The sequence below is a fragment of the Octopus sinensis genome, linkage group LG26, assembly GCF_006345805.1.
Source record: "Octopus sinensis linkage group LG26, ASM634580v1, whole genome shotgun sequence".
NCBI lineage: Eukaryota > Metazoa > Mollusca > Cephalopoda > Octopoda > Octopodidae > Octopus > Octopus sinensis.
This window is the reverse complement of record NC_043022.1, coordinates 20,330,676-20,348,175: the sequence shown is the minus strand read 5'-3', so window position 1 is coordinate 20,348,175 and position 17,500 is coordinate 20,330,676. Positions and strand designations below refer to the sequence as shown.

At 36.0% G+C, this 17,500-nt stretch overlaps 1 protein-coding gene across 1 annotated transcript; it reads left to right on the top strand.

The window, feature by feature from the left end:
- The first annotated feature begins 1,317 nt into the window (after positions 1-1,317).
- On the top strand, positions 1,318-13,432 carry LOC115224699 (cytochrome P450 3A14-like). Its single transcript, XM_029795556.2, has 10 exons — positions 1,318-1,406; positions 1,668-1,756; positions 3,913-4,061; positions 5,052-5,173; positions 6,161-6,338; positions 6,737-6,894; positions 9,009-9,097; positions 10,157-10,294; positions 12,710-12,872; positions 13,197-13,432. The coding sequence occupies exons 1-10, from the start codon at positions 1,323-1,325 to the stop codon at positions 13,269-13,271; spliced, it is 1,245 nt and encodes a 414-aa protein (XP_029651416.2). The 5' UTR covers positions 1,318-1,322; the 3' UTR covers positions 13,272-13,432.
- The last annotated feature ends 4,068 nt before the right edge of the window (positions 13,433-17,500 follow it).

The following is a 17,500-nucleotide window of genomic DNA, read 5'->3' as shown; positions in this document are numbered from 1 at the left end:
ATATGAATTAATTTGGGAGATAATTTGTATATGTATCTATATATATATATATATAATATATATATATATGTGTGTGTGTGTGTGTGTGTGTGTGTGTGTGTGTGTGTGTGTGTGTGTGTGTGTGGTGTGTGTGTGTGTGTGTGCACGCGTGTGTGTGTAATGGACCTCTTTTAGTTTCCACTTACCATATTCACTCACAAGTCTTTGGGTGGCCCAGGGCTATAGAACACTTTTGTCCAAGGTGCTGCATTGTGGAACTGAACACAGAACCTTGTGGCTGGAAAGTAAACTTCTTAGCACATATTTATTTACACAGAAATTGTATCTCCATTTATCTTTTGGTTGTTTCAGTCATTTATCTGTGGCCAAGCTGTGGCAATGCTTTGAAAGGTTTTGTTGAATAAACTGACTCTAGTACTTTTTTTAACATTTGGCATTTATTTTGTCAGTCTCTTTTGCCAAACTGTTTATTTATATATATTTTCGGTTTTTAGCTTTTATCTTGGAAGACAGCCAGCACTGCTGATTGGAGATCCAGAGATGTTGGAACAAATAATGGTGAAACAGTTCCATAACTTCACAAACCATTATGTAAGTCAGCTTATTATTTCAAACATTAACTCTTTAGCTGTCAGATTTCTTTGTCAAATTTATTGCATATTTATTCATGCATACCAGCCTCCCCTCTTAATACCATTATATGTATGTAGGGTAAAGGTAAGGACCACCCCTTAGGTCATGATTGACCATGAGATTGCACCTAAAAAGACCCCTTCCGAGGCACAAGCCTGGGCAAGGCTGTTTATGGAAGGACCAAGATCTCAAACCACTGTATGGAGGTCTCTATCAGCTTGTCAAAATATTTGTTAATAATCTGAGATAGTAGGCCATGAGCTGACGGAATCATCATCATGCCGGACAGAATACTTAGTAGCATTTTATCTACCTTTACATTCTGAGTTCAAATTCCACCAAGCTCAACTTTATCTTTTATCCTTTTGGGATCGATAAAATAAGTACCAGTTGAACATTGGTGGGTTGGTATTTTGTGGGGTGTGTTCAAAGTGTTGTTATAATCATCTCCTTCAATATGGAATCACAAAAGTTGGTAGGGCAGCTTATATTGTAATGGTTTACTAAAATTACAATAATGTGGAAGATTTATAACTTTTGCTCCTAAAAAAAAGTCTCAGAATTGCTGGCCTTGTGCCAAAATTTGAAATTATTAATTTGCGATAATGCTTTTTTTTTTCTTTTTCTTTCTTTTACTTTTTCAAATTTCCTTTCAGCAAGTTGTTCCGCTTGACAGAATTGCCAAGAAAATGATCCTTAATGCCAAAAATGAAGAGTGGAAATACTTAAGGACACTTCTGTCACCGAATTTTTCAGCCAAAAAGCTAAAAGAGGTATATTTTATGTACCTCTTTTGATTCTAGACTTGCACAACTCATGTTTCCTTTGCATTCCTATGATCCTATTCTGTTCATGTGAAGTGGCACCTCTGTTGGTGCAGCTACTCCAGGCAGGGCAGACTCGTGCTTGCATTTTCCACACAACAACACACACGAACACATGTAGCACTACATTCAATGTGATGGAATTTGATTGTAATCTCCCTCTCTCTCTCTCTCTCTTTCCATTCCTTTCTCTTCCTTTGTGAAATCAAGATGCAACCACTCATAAAGACAGCAGCTGATAATTTGGAAGAAGCCTGCGACAATATTGCAAAAACAGGGGAAGACGTGGATGTGAGCCAGTGAGTACAGTCATTTGGTGACCTACCTTCTTTTTGTTGTTGTTGTTGCTCTTACTGCTGCTTCCTACCTCCAGCTCAACTCAGTAATTTCCAATGGTATATATTCCGGGTATGCTGGGTGTGTGCTGCACACCCATTGAAAATGGCAAATTCATTATAAATATCAATCTTACTCATTAATTTAATCACAAATCTTAATGGAAAACTTTTGTTACACCCCTGCTTGAAACTTGGTGGCATTGGGTGTGGCAGCACAGCCAATATAACAACCATCATATGCCACTGGTAATGTCCCAGTAGGGCTACCATGCTTGTCTGTCAGAGCCTTGAGGATCATCTAGTCATCATTTATAATGACTGATGACTTGCATGTTGACTTAGTTTAAAGTGAAGAAGAGTTGCATGCTATGAACCTCTCTCTCTCTCTCTCTATTCATCGACCATCTTCAATCCAGTGGCAAGACAAGGTCAAAATAATTAGGAATGGAGGTGGCTGCAGTGGATGGCCAGGCTATCTTACTTGCCCTATCTTGCTTTCTGCAAGACCACTACAGTAGATTCCGTAAAATGGTCGGTGTTAAAGAAGAGAATCCAGCCATAAAAAAACCATACAAAGAATACAAAAAAATGTTCAAGAGTGATATGAACACCTCTGACCTGTTTAACCGTTTCGTTAACATATTTCTGTTGAACTACACTGTTTTTGCTTTAATTAATTTTGAAAATAGTTAAGAATTAAGTAAAATAATTTATATTCCAAATACCAGATTCACAATGATAAAGTTCACAGGAAAGTTTGATGGAAGGTTTTGAGTTAGAGAAGTTTTTAAATCAAGAAGTCTGTATCATAGGACTAGGGTCAGTGGGTTGCTATCAAAAGGGTAAACAATGCAGGAGCCCCAAATAAGAACGGACTTGGATGGATTCAAACTGTGACATGCTTGCATGGAAAGTACTGGGTGTCCCAAAAGTCATTGATGGGTTTCAGTTTTTAATAACTTCCTTAATTTTAAAAGTAAATATAAAGGACATAATGGAAAGGCCATTCAAAATAGACCTCACACATGGTTCTAGTAAGATGGGGCAACTGCTCATACTGCAAGAGAAACAATGCAGTTGCTATGGCAATGCTTTGAAGAGAGAATAATCTCCTGCTACAGCAATGTCAACTGGGTTTTACATTCCCCAGACTTGACTAGTCCAGATTTTTTTCTGTGGGGATACTTGAAAGAGAGGGTTTATGTCAACAAACTGCAGACCCTGGTGCAACTGAAGGAGAACATCAATAGAGAAATCAGAGAAGCGGGGTCTGAAACTCTTGAGGTTGTTATGGAGCAAGTTTTGGAAAGAGCACGGGCATGCAAAGTCAAAAATGGCTGCCTTTTAAGCGATGTAATTTTTCATATGTGATGTAGCGGTGTTTCAAAATTTGACCTGTGCATTTTAATTTCCATTATGTCGTTTATATTGTATCAAAATTTCATGCATTTAGTGAAAGCCATCAGTGACTTTTGGGACACCGTGTAGGTATAAAATGATGATGATGATGATGATGATGATGATGATGATGAGGAGGAGGAGGAGGAGGAGGAGGAGGAGGAGGAGAAGGAGAAGGAGGAGAGGCTGATTTGATGATTTTTCTTACTGGTGATGTTGTGCACATGGCATGAAGTCCTCTATGACTAGCAAGGGTGATTATGACTCATTAAAAACAAGTAGTAATGGTGGTGATGACAGTGACAATGATGATGACAGCTATGGTGATGTTGATGATAATAAAGATGATGAGGATGATGATGAGGATAAAGGTGATGAGAATGATGATGATCATGATGCTAAAGATGATGACAGGTGTGATGACAGTGTTGATGATGGTGATGATGATGATGATGATCACAACGATGATGATGATGATGATGACAATGATGATGACAGCTATGGTGACAATGATGATAAAGATGATGACAACTATGAGTATGATGATATTGATAATGATGATAATGATGACCATTATGGTGATGAAGATGGTGATGACGAGGATGACAATGTTGATGGTAATGATGACAGATGATGATAGTTATGATGATGATAATGATGATGATGCTGATGATGACAACCCACATTACACATTTTATGTTTTCTCATTTCCATTCCAGTCTGTTTGGTTGCTATACTATGGATGTTATTGCTACAACAGCTTTTGGTGTAGAAGTTAACTCACAGAAGAATCCAGACAATCCATTTGTCAAGAATGCCACTTACTTGGTCCGCAGAAGTCGATTCAAATCAACCTTTGTCATTTCTTGTTAGCTGACCCTTTTTTTTGTCTTTTTATATGTTTCCTTTATATTTTACTGTTGTTTTTTAATCTAATGTAATTTATGTACATAATATCAAAGTGAGTATGTGTGTATATGTGTATATGTGTATCGATGTATATATATCTATGTATATATATGTGGATGTATATGTATGATGATAATATATATATGGCTATGTGGTAACCAGCTTGCTTCCCAACAACATGGTTCTGGGTTCAGTCCCAATGTTTGGCACTTTGGATAAATGTCTTCTACTATAGTCTCAGTCCAACCAAATCCTTATGAGTGGATTTGCTAGACAGAAACTGAAACAAACCTGTTGTATATATATATGTGTATCTGGCACCTGTGCCGGTGGCACGTAAAAAGCACCCACTAAACTCCACAACCCCCCCATTACAATTTTACTACTCCTATATATATTAAAGTAAAAATGCTCATTATAACTAGTTGTATTTAGTTTAAAGGGTAGTTTATAATAAGTACTATTTATATCTGGAGAAAGTATACCCAATTTTATGAAGACATGATAAATTGCGTTCCTTAAAATTGTTAATAATCAAATTAAAATTAATTGTTAATTTCAATTGGTTGAAATTACCAAAATACGACTACTTTAACAAGAAATAACTTCCAAAATACAGAATTTTCTCAACAGCACCAAGAGTAAAAGATGTTTTATGTGACACATTCTACAAATATACGAAGTTTGAAAGTGTTTAGTTACAAAAAATAATTTTTTAAAATCTGTCAGTCAAAAGTAATGAGCCAATTTTATTGTGTGTGTGTATATATATATGTATATATATACACACACACATATACACAAACACACTCATATATATAAACACACATATATACACACCCACATACACATACATGCACACACACATATACACACATACACTCACACAGACACATACACACACATATATACTATCAGTTAAACACGTCGTTCTTTTGTATCTTTGTAGTTATTTCACGCAAGTTTTTCAAGTTCCTGTTATTCACACGAGTGGTTGCAACTCGATCAAGACAATTCTTTTATGATTTATGCAAGAAAATCTTGGCAGATCGGAAACGAACTAATGGCCAGGTAAAGTTCAGTGTTTTGTTTTTTATAAATTGAACATTTTTTACTTCATGCCATAAGTTGTCCTATTTGAGAAGAGTCACACACAGAGCAAACATCATCATTTGCATTATTTACATTTGACGGCTATTTGTCCTCATCTTGTTTGTTGTTAACACAACATTTCGGCTGATATACCCTCCAGCCTTCATCAGGTGTCTTGGGGAAACTTCGAACCTGGGTTCTCATTCCTAAGGTATTTTTCGATGTTGTTGTTTTTATTATTATAATTATTATTATTATTATCAATATTATTATTATTATTATTATTATTATTATTATTATTATTATTATCATTATTATTATTAATATTATTATTATTATTCAAGTCACTGCTCGGAATCGAATTTGGAATCTTGGGGTTAGTAGCCCATGCTCTCAACCACTACGCCATTTGCCCGTGGGCATTATTATTATTAATAATAATAATAACATCGAACAAAAAATACCTTATGAATGAGAACCCAGTTCGAAATTTCCCCAAGACACCTGAAGAAGGCTGGAGGGTATATCAGCCGAAACGTTGTGTTAACAACAAACAAATTGAGGACAAATATCTGTCGAATGTAATAATGTACATAATTCCTCATCTCTTAAATATAGAACTGAAACATCATCATTGATTAACGTCCAGCTTGCATGGGTGAGATGATTTGACAGGAACCGGCCAAGCATAAGCCTGCACCGGACTTCTGTGACTGTTTTGGCAGGATTTTTACAGCTGGATGCTGTAAAAAAAGAAAAGACAGACGGAAAGAGAATGAATGACTCCAGTAAAGAACTAACATTTTATATTGTGACCCTGAAACGGAGACATGCGAATTTGATCTTGGCAGTATTTGAACTCCTTATGCATATCCATCTACCTACCATTCTATCTATGCCTGTACAACATTGAATTATAATTTTTCCCGTCTTCATTTTTCTCTTCTTAAATTTTCTATTTAATAGTTCAGGAAAGATCTTCTGCAATTGATGATTGATCAACAAAATGATTTTACCGAAGAACAACCTGAAAAGAATGCAAAGAATGATGACGTGAAGAATGATGATGCAAATAATGGCAATACAGTGAATGGTGATGCAACAAATGATGATGTTCCGATACCTACAAAGTTAGTTAAGAGAAGTAAGTATAACTCTGTTGTTTTGAAATCTGTGTCATGCTGAATATCCTTGAGAACTGTTAAGGGTACACAGGTCTGTGGAGTGCTCAGCCACTCGCATGTTTATTTCATGAACAGGCTGTTCCATCAATCAGATCAACTGGAATGCACGTCATCGTAACTGACACAGTGCCGGTTTTAAGTGTCTTTGTGTTTGTGTGCTGTTTGTCACCCCTGCCCCTTCATCATCCTCACCATCATCATCATTATCACCACCACCACCATCACCATCATCATCATCACTATCCACTTTTCCATGCTCACAATTACTGATTGGGAAATAATCAAAATCTTGAAATGTATTTTACAAAATTTGATTTTTAAAAAAATTTCTTTTCTCATTGTTTTTTTCTTTTGTTAGAATTAACCGATGAAGAAATCATTGCCCAGAGCATCATTTTCTTTATGGCTGGCTATGAAACAACAGCAACCACTTTGTCTTTTATGGCCCACCTTTTAGCCTTACACGAAGACATCCAAGATAAAGTGTATCAGGAAATCCAATCAGTCATTGGAAAGGTCAGTAACCCTTACGGCCCCCTTTTATCTTTCAACTGTTTTTAGTACCAACATTTGATGCCTGCTGATTTTAAAACACAAAACCTTCCATTTTAAAATGTTCGTATTTAATTAGCACATCCATTTTGATTTTTATGTAAGAATATTTCTAACTCAGTCAGATAGCAAATGCAGTAAGCTAGCACAAAATGAGTATAAACATTATCATGACTTTGTTGGTAAAAGAGAGCATAGGGATGTTAAACAAGTGTGTGGATTCAATGTAACAGAAAAGTGGTATGAACACACACCAGAAGGTATGAAAGAGAATAAAAAATTAGGATTTTATGGGATTTCCATAGGAATTACATCATTTGCAAAGTCCAGGTCTGTAACAGTTTACTGCTAGTACTCTCTGCAGTTTTAGCTGGTCTTCATCACTGATGCCTATAGCTTGCCATTTCGCATAATTCAATATAATTGCAAACAGTTAAGGTGCAAGCATGTCTCCTTGTAGCACCTCAGCTACAATTTGAAAGAATTCCATTTGTCCATCAGATGACAATACACAAGCTCTGGTCTTCTTGTAAGTTTTTGTAATAGTAAGAACTAGTTTTTCTGGAAGGATCTTTCGTTTTGTCACAATGTAATAGCAAGAAATAGTTCTTCTAGAAGATCTTTCGTTTTGTCACAATGGATGCTGTCAAATGAAGGTTATAATGGCATGTAACTGTCTTGATTTAACCTCTTTTATGATTATAAATGAGAAAAGAACCAAATATAGACATTGCAATGCCATATCATAATAGAGTGGATACCAAAGAAATTGAAAAAATTGAGTGTCAGGACCTAGCCACAGAGATGAAGAATTTGTGGGAGATGATGATAATTATTCCTCCACTTATCAGTACACTTGGTGCAACATCGAAGCTGCTACATAAGATATTCGAATTGAGACTTGCATTGTCAATCTGCAGAATCCTAAGAAACATTCTTGGGATTTGAGGGAGGCTTGTTGTCATCAACCCTCAAGACATCCTTGCTAACAAATAGAGCATGTTTTAGATTTAATACTTATAATGATTGTTCTAAATTTTGGCACAAGTCCAGCAATTTTGGCACAAACCATCTCCATCTGCTGAGTCTACACTTCCTTCACTCCATACTGCATAATTTTTCAGCCCCAGTATCATGGTACTAATGGTATCTTCTACATTTAGTGATCATCCACCATCTTCCTTTCTTGGTAGGTAGTGTCAGTTGGTATTACTTTTAGGGTGGAGTGCATTGTGTAATATGAGCAGATTTCTAGTTCTGCAAGTTCTGCAGCTTGAACTTTATCAAGGAGGTTAGACCAGTGGTTTTCAACCAGGGTTCCGCGAAACCTTAGGGTTCCACCAGTACAGTCCAGGGGTTCTGCAAGAAGTTACAAAACTGCTGAAATCGGCAGTAATTTTTAATTCTCCTGTGCAGATATGTGTGCATAAGACTATTAAATTATTGCACAGGGGTTCCTCGAGCCAGCGGAATGTTTCCTTGGGGTTCCGCTCCAGCAAAATGTTTGAAAAGCACTGGGTTAGACAATTACATTGACTCCAGCATTTGACTGGTCCTTTGTTTTATCAACCCCAGAAAGACGAAAGGCAAAACTGATGTCAACAGGATTTGAACTCAGAATGTAAAGAACTAGAGAGAATACTGCAAGGCAATTTTTCCAACACTAACGATTCTATCAGCTTGCTGCCTTAATAATGATGATAATAATAATAATAATAATAATAATAATGATAATAATAATATTAATTGTGAGGTTGTTGATTAAAGATAGTGTGTCTATCAGGGGTTTTTACAGTTTGTCAACTCACAGCAAGGGCTTCAGACAGACAGTACTGCACTCATATTGCATAAAGTCCTGTCTGTCTGAGTTCCTTGTTGAAACTTGACAAACAGTACAAACCCCCAGTAGACACAATATCTTCAATCAACAACCTCACAATATTGTGTACTGTGTGACGTATATTATAATAATAATAATAATAATAATAATAATAATAATAATAATAATAATAATGATAATAATAATAATAAATGATGATGATGTTGAACTCCTTCTTTTCTCTTTATGTATTTTGCAGAAAACACTTGATTACGATGGTGTTCAAAAGTTAGCTTACCTCAGTCAGTGCGTCTCAGAAACACTAAGATTATATCCCATAGCAAACAGGTATTATTTTATGTTCCTATAACCTGTGTTAATTCTGTATGCCTTTACAATGGAAGATAAGAAAGTTCATTTTCGGCACTTGATGCTTTTCTTTTTCCGTAAAGGGAAAAATGTCTCACAAGCAACCAAAGAAATATGCGCAGTTTACAGTGATGTTTCTTTATCCAAAAGAACTGTATGGAAGTGGTTTGCAAAGTTCTGAGCTGGAGATTGTAGCATTATTGATAAAGAGCGATCAGGCAGACCATCCACTACAGATGATGACCAAATCAAGTCATTAATTGAGAATATATATATATATATATATAACACGCATTGAGTCGAACCAGGGCAGCTGAAGGGGAATTTTCCTTGTATTGTTTGCCCTGTACTCTGTTTTTTCGTTGTTTAAAAAAAGTCCGTTTCCTTGTTTTTTCGTTGTTAAAAAAAAGTCCGTTTCCTTGTTTGATTTTATGTTTTCTTCTCTCATTGTGTTCTGCGTTTGTTTGGGGTGTCCTGAACTCATATATATATATATGCATGTATATATACATGTAGATGTAAGTATGTACATATATGTATGTATATATGCATATATTTTATTTATTTATTATATTTATATTTATATATATATATATATATATATATGGAGAGAGAGAGAGAGAGAGAGAGAGAGAGAGAGAGAGAGTTTCAGAAAAAGAAATCAGCCAACTAACACACACACACACATTACAAATACAATCTGTAAGTGGAACAGTAAAAATATGCAAAATTTTTCTCAAGTTCACAATGTAGCATTGATGTCGTTAACTGCATTCCAGCAATGTAGCTTCCTATTTTTGTAATAAACACTTGTGTTGTCCCCTGCCACCACTTGACAATCAGTGTTAGTGTGTTGATGTCCCAGTAACTTTGCAGTTCATCAAAAGCAGACAGATAAAATAAGTACCAGGCTTAAAGCGAAAAAAAATACTGGAATTGATTTGATTGAATCAAGTGGAAGTTGATTCATGTTGGCACCTCAACTTCAAGTCTAATTCCTGAAACAAGTAAGATGTAAAACTTTTTTGTATTTTGCAGTATTCTGAGAAAAAGTAAGAAGCAAATCACCATAAAAAATTGGACAATTCCTGCAAAAATCGGCATTAATATTCCAGTCTATGCTCTGCACCATAATCCGAAATATTGGCCTGATCCTGAAAAATTTGATCCTGACAGGTAAATTATCATTGTCTCCTTTGAGAAATGTTTGTGTGTATATATCTGTATGTTAGAGTTCATGGTCTAGTGGTTAGTGTGTTGCCCTCATGATCATGAGATTGCAGTTTCAATTCACGGACTGGTTGGTGTGTTATGGTCTTGAGCCAAACTCTTCATCTTGTGTTGCTCTGCAATCACTCTGACAACACCTGATGTATGGAACACCATGCACCTGTTTAAGCAATATCGATTTGATGGAGGGAGTCCCCTAATGTACAACACATACATTTGATCAGTATAAACAAATCATTTATGCAAAGGTTTGTTCAACAAGAAATTGCAGAACCAGCTTCCTAGGACTACAAGAGACTACTATTCTTTTATTCTTTTACTTGTTTCAGTCATTTGACTGCGGCCATGCTGGAGCGCCACCTTTTTAGTCAAGCAAATCGACTCCGGAACTTATTCTTTGTAAGCCTAGTACTTATTCTATCAGTCACTTTTTGTCGAACTGCTGGGTTACGGGGACGTAAACACACCAGCATCGCATGTCAAATGATGTTCGGGGTGACAAATGCAGACAGACACACACACACACACACATATACATAATGCGACAGGCTTCTTTCAGTTTCCGTCTACCAAATCCACTCACAAGGCTTTGGTCGGCCCGAAGCTATAGCAGAAGACACTTGCCCAAAGTGCCATGCAGTGGTACTGAACCCGGAACCATGTGGTTGGTAAGCAAGCTACTTACCACACAGCCACTCCTGCGCCTATCATCATATTATATGTGTATGCGTGTGATGTATGTATGTATGTATATTCATATGTATAAATATAGGTATGTATGTTGGAAATTGTGTAGATAAACAAATTGAATATATTAAATATAACAGCTTTGGTATGAAATACAAAATATGTATATAGGTATCCATGCAAAAGGTGAAGGTTTTCAGATGATGAATATTTAAGCATTAATATATAGATATTTATATTAACCTTTTCAATACCAACCCGGCTAAAACCGCCTCTGGCTCTTTAGTACAAATGTCTTATTTTCATATGTTCTGAATGAAAATATTCCACCAAACCTTAGTCACAAATTACGTTCCTAACACAAACTTAATGATAACTAAGTTATTTTATTAAATTCTTTGTTATATTTGAAATTAAGTGAAAGAAACACAAAGCATCTCAAAATATATACGATAACAAAAGGGCTAAGAGATCCAACTTACACAGAGTCTAAGTGACAGAGAAAATTAAAAGGGACGAAGAAAGGTGTTGTAAGTCCAACAGCTGTTTCTGGGGGTTCAGAGATCCATCATAATGTTAGTAGATGTAGTTTATCACAATATGCAACCATAATGGAAGCAATCAACATTGGATAAGATAAGACTCCATCATCAGGGTAGAAAAGATGTTGCATTTCAGAGTCATAATGCAGAGAAGTTCAAAGGTGGAATGTTGATTGCTTCCATTACAGCTGCATATTGTGATGAACTACATCTACCAACATTATAGAGAAATAAATAGAAGTGTGCCAAAGAGTGCCATAGTTATCATGTGAAATTGTTTGAACGATATTTCGGCTTCTAGCGTGCCTTCCACAGGTTCAAAAATTACAAATCAGTCTTCTTCATTTTTTTTTTTTTGTTAAGATTATATAGGACTGAGGTAACTCCTCCAGAAGTTATAGAGGAATAACCAGTTTCACATGATAACTATGGCACTCTTTTCTATTTATTTCTCAGTCCTATATAATCTAAACAAAAAAAAATGAAGTAGACTGACGTATAATTTTTTAACCTGTGGAAGGCACGCTAGATGCTGAAATATCGTTCAACCAATTTCACATGATAAGTATGGCACTCTTCTATTTATTTCTCTATTATTATTATTATTATTATTATTATTATTATTATTGTTATGTTTTTTTCTTCAAATTTTCTTCCGTTTCTCGCCGAGTGTTTTCCATACACCTTGGACAGAGATGCTCATTGTATGCATTCCCAGATTACATGTGCAAATTCACAGACAAAATATGTATTTAAAAATAAATAAAATAAATTCATGGATGGATGTTGTTTTCACTATTATTATTATTATTATTATTATTATTATTATTATTATAAAGGCATCGATCTTGCTGCATCATTAGCACACCAGACAAGATGCTAAGTGGCATTACATTCCATGTTCAAATTCCACCAAGGTTAACATTGCTTCTCATTCTTTTGGGGAGTCAATAAAATAAGTACCAGTTACGCACTGGGGTCAGTGCAATCAACTTATCTCCTGCTCCAAAATTGCTGTTCTTGCCCCAAAATTTGAAGACAATATGGTGACAATGACAATATTGGTGATGATGATGATGATTTATATGTATGATTTTTTTTTTCTCTCACTCTGTTGAATTTCTTTTCACAGATTTTCAGAGGAGGCCCAGAAGACACATACCAAGTTTGCTTACTTGCCCTTTGGCGCTGGACCCAGGATTTGCATTGGCATGAGGTTGGGATTGATGGAAATCAAATTTGCAATGGCTGAGATTCTCACCAAATATAAATTTGTACCAACTGAGAAAACTGAGGTAATTAAATAATTAATTAATTGATTAAAATAATTAAATAATCTGCTACAGTTGCTACTACTGCTGTTTGCTACCACTCCCACCAGTAATACTATTACTATTACCACCACCACCACCACCACCACTACCACTACTACCAACACCACCCCCATAACCTCCACCACCATTACTACTACAACTGCTATTAATACCACAACCACCATTACTACTACTTCTATTACTACTTCTAATGCTACTACTTCTACTACTACCACCACTACTACTACTACTACTACTACTACTACTGTCTTTTACCCTGTTTCTTTCTTTCTTTGTTACTTTCAGAACCCAATTATCCTTAACAATCAGTCTCTTCTCTCTGCAAAGAATGGAATCTGGCTTAAACTTGAGAGACGTTGAATTTACCCCCACCACCACCAACAACACCAGCATGACCACCACCACCACCACCACCACCACTGCTCTGAAATATAGAGTGCTTGTGCATGGTTGCTGGACATGCTAAAAAATAGCAGTCAAATTTCCTTGAAATTAACACCCAGTGATTCGCTTTAAAAATATAAGGTGGGATGGTAATTTTGAAAACAATCAAAAATTTATTGAAATTTGGAATTTTATAGGAAAGTTTTAATTTAGATCACTTCAAAACGGAATTTGTATCCTAGGAGTAGGGATAGTCTCTAGTGGGTTGGCATCAAAGGAATTAAGGTGCTGGCATGGCCAAATTGGTAGCTCATCAGGGGATAAAATAACTTGTGGAAATTTAAATATCTTATTTCACATTCAGTGTTCAAATTTCACTGAGGGCAAATTTCTTTTTTAATTCCCCCAGGGTTAAAAGATATAACATATCAATAAAATCAGACTAACTTTTTCTTTCCTCCAGCAATTTTGTGCCTTATATCAGAAAACGCGAAATTACAAAATTATAAATTGTATAACCTTAATATAAAACAGATATAATATGTAATATAAATGAATATTGTGAATATTAACACTGGAAACAAAAGTCATTTCTGTGATTTCTTGTTTTCCAGAAACAAAATAATTTCTGAAATAAACAGATTTATATATTTTATTGTATTCAACTTTATTTTTGTTTTTAAGAACAGACATGGCTGTAAGGTTAGGGATATTGCTTCCCAACCACAATATCATTACAGAGGCAGGATTTTTAGTCTCAAGCATAGTGAGGACGCCAGAAGGGTTGTATGTAATAAAGGGCCTTTCAGGAGGTGGGGTGGGCGATAATAATTCACCGTTCTATAAGACCTGTGGCGGGAATATTTAAACTTCTGTGGCTGTCAACACTTTCTCTCTGTAGATACAGACAGATGTACAGTGAGAGAGATTGTGGTAGAAAGAGTGACAGAGAGACGAAGCTGTCAAATGTCGTTATAGAGAGAATGTGGAGGGAAGGAAGGAAAGTGAGAGATCGAGGAAGCCAGGGTGATATCCGAAAGAGAGAAACAACAAACACTTGTCAAATTCTGGGTTTTGTTGCTCTAGTAACCACAGCTTTTGAGATAAGGGTTTCTAATCTAGTCCAGTCACTTCCTCGCCTCTTTTTATATGTCCCTGTAAATTTTGGCGCCAATCCGACCCCATCTACCAGCCCTTAAACCGTTCCCATCTCAAAATGAGACAAACAAATTTTTTACATTTCAGCTTTATATATATATGAAAATATTTAGAGTAGAAAATTTAGAGAAATCTTCTACCGACGGTTCCTAGCTGAAAGTTTTGGTTTTCTTTCGGAGTTTTGTTTCGACGAGGAGGTTTTTCCCTCTTTTTCAAAGGCTGTCATTACTTTCGAGATAGTACTTCTTGATACACCAAACATTTCAGCTGTTTTCGTTACGCTAGTGCCGGCCAAACGAGCACCAACAATTTGAACTCTTTGAAAGTCCAACAGATCTGTCGTTTTAATGAATTTTAATTACCTTTTTCTGATGATATCTGAAAACAAACAGCAATTTTAGCAAAACATATTAAGCAACACAAATAATAAATCAAAAAACAAAAATAAAAAAGCTTTTGACAGTTTTATAGATATTTCAAAATTATGACGCTATGATGCTAGGTGTTTCCATTATTTTGTCCAACCCCTGTATATATATAGTGTGCAGAAAAAGCTCACTTGGAAAAGGTGATGGTTTTTATAAGTTGTGATCAATGAAAATATTCTCTGAGTCATTAACAATTGAGGATGTTATATACTATGAAAAACACAGAAGCAGCTGAAATTCAAGAGTAAAAAATAAAATTATTTGCATTTCCATTATGAGTTTGATAAACAATGTATTGTTGATTTATTTATATTCACTTAGTGAGACAAATATATATAAAAATGCTATAGAATTTTCACTCAAATTATTGATGAGTTTTTTTAGCAAATGGATGTAAATATTGAACGAACAAAATTCAATACCACTTGCAACTTAGGGTTTATGTATATTCATATAAATATATGCACGTAAATAAGCATGTAAAAATATGTATTATACATATATATATTTCTTTACTATCCACAAGGGGCTAAACACAGAGGGGACAAACAAGAACAGACAAACGGATTAAGTCGATTACATCGACCCCAGTGTGTAACTGGTACTTAATTTATCGACCCCGAAAGGATGAAAGGCAAAGTTGACCTCAGAATGTAACGGCAGACGAAATACGGCTACACATTTCGCCTGGCGTGCTAACGTTTCTGCCAGCTCGCCGCCCTATATATTGTACATATATATGACTTGTTAGTGAGATTTGTTTTTTTAACTGGGAAAAAGTAATGTGGACACAAGATGGTTTGTCCCCCATTCCTGAAAAAGTGGGGTGAACTTGTCCACTGGTACACCTCCTGAAAGGTTCAATATTGCATGCAACCCGTCTGACATCCTCACTATGTTTGAGACTAAAAATCCTGCCTCTGTAATGATATTTGGAGCCGTGGCGAGTGATGGAAGTGTCATGGATCCACACTTCATTCAGTCTGGTTTGAAGATTGGCACAAAGGAGTATCTGGACATCCTGTAGAACTTTCCGAGCCTTGGATGGAGCAGAAGTCTGGGTTTCACAATGTGGTGCTTATCCAGGATTCTGCACCATTCCATGGGTCAAAAGCAACACAGGCCTTCCGTGATGAGAAGGTGCCATTTTTTTATGTGGACCAACATCTGGCCCAGATCTCAGCCTTCTCGATTACTTTTTATGGGGCGTATTTCAAGCAAGGACTAATGCTCCACCGCACTTGATTGTCAACAGTCTGAAGATCTGCATCGTATGTGCGACACGTAAAATCAAAATGGCGGAGGTTGCGGCAGCTTAAAAAAAAATTCCGCCCTCGTGTGGGGGCAGTAATTACCTAAATGGGTGGTTACATTGAGTATTAAATGTTTACGTTGTAATAAATGTTACATTAAATTATATGTCTACTACAATTATTTAGTATTTATAACCAGTTTTATGGTTCGTAAAAATTGTGTTTCTTTGCAAAACCCTGTATGTATATATATATGTGTGTGTGTGCGCATATCTATGTATGTGTGAGGAACACGTACAGATGCGCTTGTCTACATACACACACACATACGTACGTACCTATGTATGTATGTATGTATGCATGAATGTATGTATATATGTATATATGTATGTATAAGGCGGCGAGCTGGCAGAAACGTTAGCACGCCGGGCGAAATGCGTAGCCATATTTCGTGGTCGACTTTGCCTTTCATCCTTTCGGGGTCGTTAATTAAGTACCAGTTACGCACTGGGGTCAATGTAATCGACTAAATCTCTTTGTCTGTCCTGTTTGGCCCCTCTGTGTTTAGCCCCTTGTGGGTAGTAAAGAAATATATATGTATGTATACATGTGTATGAATCTATGTATGAGAGAGAATTACACAGTACAAATGCACTTGTCTAGACATGCAACTATATGTAGTAGTACACACTCTAAACGAAATACAAATTTGCACATGCACTGACTCAAAATACACGCGCACGTGCATCTGTCTTGTTGGTGTTGTTAAAATTCCAATGAAGGAACCTTAGATATACATGGGCCCGGGAACAAGGAGTGCAGGTGGTGCAAGTGCACCCCCTAGAATTTTTGTGGAGTGCAGAACCAAAATTTGCAGCCCTACTTATTTTCCTCGGGTTTAGAAAACGGTAAAGAAAAAGTGATGTGTAAAAAGTAGCTTGAAGTTAGGTTCCTTCTCAAAGAACAAAACACAAAAATAACAAAAAAAAGACCTTGTTTGTAAATAATTTTGAACCTGGGTTTGCACCCCCTAAGCAAATTTCATTCCAGACCCAGTGTAGATATATGCTAGAAACTAGCTTTTTCTCCATTTGCAACAAAGAAAAATCTAGAACTAAAACTAAATAACATGCATGCGACCAGACAACACAAACTATTTCAATATACCGAATGTACTCATTCACTAATTAACGTAGGCTAATGACACTTAGTTCAGTGACACCGGCTCCGGCTGCAACTCAGTTCATTCACTATTCAATACAATAACATTGTTAAATGTTTCTTGGCTGAAAGCGTGGTTGTATAGTTGAACTTGTTTGTATGTATGTCAAAATTAATACCATAATTCAGATGAGGGCATTTTTTC

Bases quoted from the DNA above. Each gene is read 5' to 3' on its own strand.
- LOC115224699 (XM_029795556.2), top strand. From the start codon at position 1,323: ATGATCCTTAATGCCAAAAATGAAGAGTGGAAATACTTAAGGACACTT. The intron at 6,895-9,008 runs GTCAGTAACCCT...TGTATTTTGCAG, and splicing joins TCCAATCAGTCATTGGAAAG to AAAACACTTGATTACGATGG. The intron at 10,295-12,709 runs GTAAATTATCAT...TTCTTTTCACAG, and splicing joins GAAAAATTTGATCCTGACAG to ATTTTCAGAGGAGGCCCAGA.